The sequence below is a fragment of the Onychostoma macrolepis genome, chromosome 03 (genome assembly GCF_012432095.1).
Source record: "Onychostoma macrolepis isolate SWU-2019 chromosome 03, ASM1243209v1, whole genome shotgun sequence".
Lineage (NCBI taxonomy): Eukaryota > Metazoa > Chordata > Actinopteri > Cypriniformes > Cyprinidae > Onychostoma > Onychostoma macrolepis.
The window spans coordinates 24,923,541-24,926,648 of NC_081157.1; the positions used below are offsets into that span (position 1 = coordinate 24,923,541).

Genomic DNA, 3,108 nt, shown 5'->3' on the forward strand with positions numbered 1-3,108 from the left:
AAATTCTACAGGACATTGGCCCTCCAGGTGCAGAACTGGAAACACCTGGCTTAACTTGAGCCCATAACTTCTCTTTAAGACAAGTTTGTCCAATCCTGCTCCTGGAGGGCCATGTTCCTACAGAGTTCATCTCCAACACACGTGCTTGGACGTTTACAGTGATCATGAAGACTTTGAGTAGCGGGATCAGGTGTTTATTTAAGGATAGAGCTACACTTAGCTGGATGGTGGTCCTCCAGGAGCAAGATTCTACATGACTGTTTTAAGGCCATTAATAATTTAGAAATTTAGTTTATATACTCTAACAACATACGGTAACTTTATGTAACTAATTTGCATTCATTTGTTCCAATCTTTAGGTCCACTAAAGTCTACGCTCTTCCATAATTGGAACTCACTTTGCAAGGACTTTGTCTTCGCAATTCTCAAGGACTTTGAAGTGTATCGAAGGTTTCTGTCTCTGCCATCCATCGGACGCTTCTAAGTGATCATTCTTGGAAAAGATTCACCATGGCAACTACCGGCATGCAGCTGCTCGGCCTGGTCCTGTCCATCATAGGTTGGGTGGGCGGGTTCCTGGTGTGCACCCTGCCCATGTGGAGGGTCACCGCCTTCATCGGAAACAACATTGTAACAGCGCAGATCACATGGGAGGGCCTGTGGATGAATTGCATCTGGCAGAGCACAGGGGAGATTCAGTGCAAGGTGTATGACAGCCTTCTGGCTCTTCCTAGTGACATGAAGGCCGCCCGTGGTTTGACGGTTCTTGCTTTGCTCATCTGCACCCTGGCGCTCACACTCGGTGTTCTGGGTATCAAGTGCACAGAGTGCGTGGGCCTCCCAAGCCTCAAAGCGCGCTTGGCACGAGTGTCCGGCGTGCTTTTTGTCATCGCGGGGTTCCTCATCCTCGTACCTGTCTGCTGGACAGCCCATTCCATCATCAGGGATTTCTATGACCCCTATGTGGCGGCTCCTCACAAACGTGAGCTTGGCCCCGCACTCTACCTGGGCTGGGGGGGTTCGGCTTTGCTCTTGATCGGTGGATCGCTCCTCTACGCAGGGTCCAATCCCCCTGGGATTCCCTCTTCTCCTACATTTAGCAGCGGCGAGAGCAGCCCACGTCGAGCGGGGGGACCAGCTCAGGTCAAAGGTTATGTTTAATGACCAGCAGCGACACGCCAGTCCCCGGAAGCCTTCTCTGCTAGAGTTTCCCATTGTGATAGATTCAAGTTAATTTTAATCTATTTTTTATCATTCAGAATATTTCTGTAGTCTGATGGAGGCAGTGAATAGAAATGTGAAATCAAGTTTCCTTGCCACCTCTAATGTCCACTCATAAGTCTGTCTATCTCTGTATTTGTCTATTATGTTATTCAGTAATAAAACCTTAAATCCTTTATAGTGTCATTTCTGAATTTTTAGAGGTCTGTCTGTTTATGAAGATGACTGCTGATGTCACACATGTTAGTTAAAGGGATAGTTCACCAAAAATAAAAATTCTGTCATCATTTTTCTTCTGTCTTCTGTTAATCTTTGAAATACAAAGGGAATATATTTTTTAATAAAACCTGAGACATTTCTGTCCCTCCACTGAAGGGAATTACACAAAATCGTTGACACTTCTAAACGTTTCTAAGACATTGAAGAAATCTTAGTTTTTGCAAAAGCTTTAATGTATTTGTGTGACACACAAGATCAAAGCTCATTGGTTCTGGTGCGTCAAACAAGTACGGTTTACCATATTCGATGTGTTCTGTGTATGTGCATTTATCAATGTTTATATGTGAATAAAAGACTAAATTAAATGTGTTCATCATGTGATCATGTTTTTTTTTTTGTTTTTTTTTTTCTCAGAAGACTTGGATTAATTCGTTCATATGGATTACTTTTAAAAAGTCTTTATGAAATTTTGAATTGTCAAAGTTTTAGTGGTGTGGACTTTTAAATGGAAGGACAGAAATCTCTCAGGTTTCATTTAAAATATATTCATTTGTGTTTATAAAATAAATATTGCCTTATGGTATTGGAATGATGTGGTGCTCAAAAATTTATGACAGAATTTTCTTTTTTTATGTGAACTTAAGATGCTAACATACTGAACATATTAAAATGTTTAAACTATCTGAAAGGTATAACTTAAAAATAGTTGTCCCTAAAAGGATTATTCACCCCAAAATCCAAACTGCTATTTAAATTTGCTCACCCTCATGCCTCTCTACATCTGTATGACTTACTGTCTTCACAAAACAGATATTTGAACACCATTAGACCCCAGTAATTGTCATTGTATGGACAAAAAAAACAAAACAAAACAGTGATATTTCTCAAAATATCTGCTTTTGTATATATTAATATAGGTTTGGAACACCATGAACATGAATAAATAATACAAAAATATGATAATACAGAGATAATACAGTAAATAAATCCTACTTTTTTAAGGTCATTAACTGGATTTACACAATATCTGATACACATAATTTGAGATGAACCTCGATTTCCAACTCATGTAAACAGTTCAGGCCAAATGAAGCCATTCTTGGCTCACGTTGTCTTGACTCTCTGAGCATCTCTGGCTGTTGTTATGGGGGCTGCTTCTATAGACAGCAGTACAATACCACTGTATGCTGTACCACAGCACAACATTTACAATAGCTGCATTGTCTACTGCGCCAGGTAGTGACTCATATATGACCTAATGCTACGAGTGAAAATCCGGGGTTGTAAGATATAGAAAAGTGGTTATTGTTGTCTTGACTGCTGGAGTATAAAGGGATAAAGGAACCTAAGGGGAGTGTGGTTGGCACCATTTTTTTTTTTACATATGAGACAAGTGCTACTCTTTCACAGTACTTACAAATGCAAAGAGAGTTGAAGATATGGCATTGTTTGCAACAAATACACAGTGTAAATAATGCAATGACTGGTACACTCGAATTTTCTGCTTATTCTCAATAAACCACTATTGATCAGCATTCATTTGTGTTGTTTTGATAGCACTAAAATGGCCAATAATGCAATTAATAATAAAATAACCTGCATTGCCTACATTATATACATGAAAAAAAATGAAAACATATCTAAAGATCAATAATGTTACTGTCACTT

At 39.4% G+C, this 3,108-nt stretch overlaps 1 protein-coding gene across 1 annotated transcript; it reads left to right on the plus strand.

Moving 5' to 3' along the window:
- Positions 1-501: 501 nt before the first annotated feature.
- Positions 502-1,397, plus strand: cldnk (claudin k). The gene has a single exon (XM_058771573.1). It carries the CDS (start codon positions 511-513, stop codon positions 1,159-1,161), a length of 651 nt encoding a protein of 216 aa, XP_058627556.1. The 5' UTR covers positions 502-510; the 3' UTR covers positions 1,162-1,397.
- The last annotated feature ends 1,711 nt before the right edge of the window (positions 1,398-3,108 follow it).

Bases quoted from the DNA above. Each gene is read 5' to 3' on its own strand.
- cldnk (XM_058771573.1), top strand. From the start codon at position 511: ATGGCAACTACCGGCATGCAGCTGCTCGGCCTGGTCCTGTCCATCATA.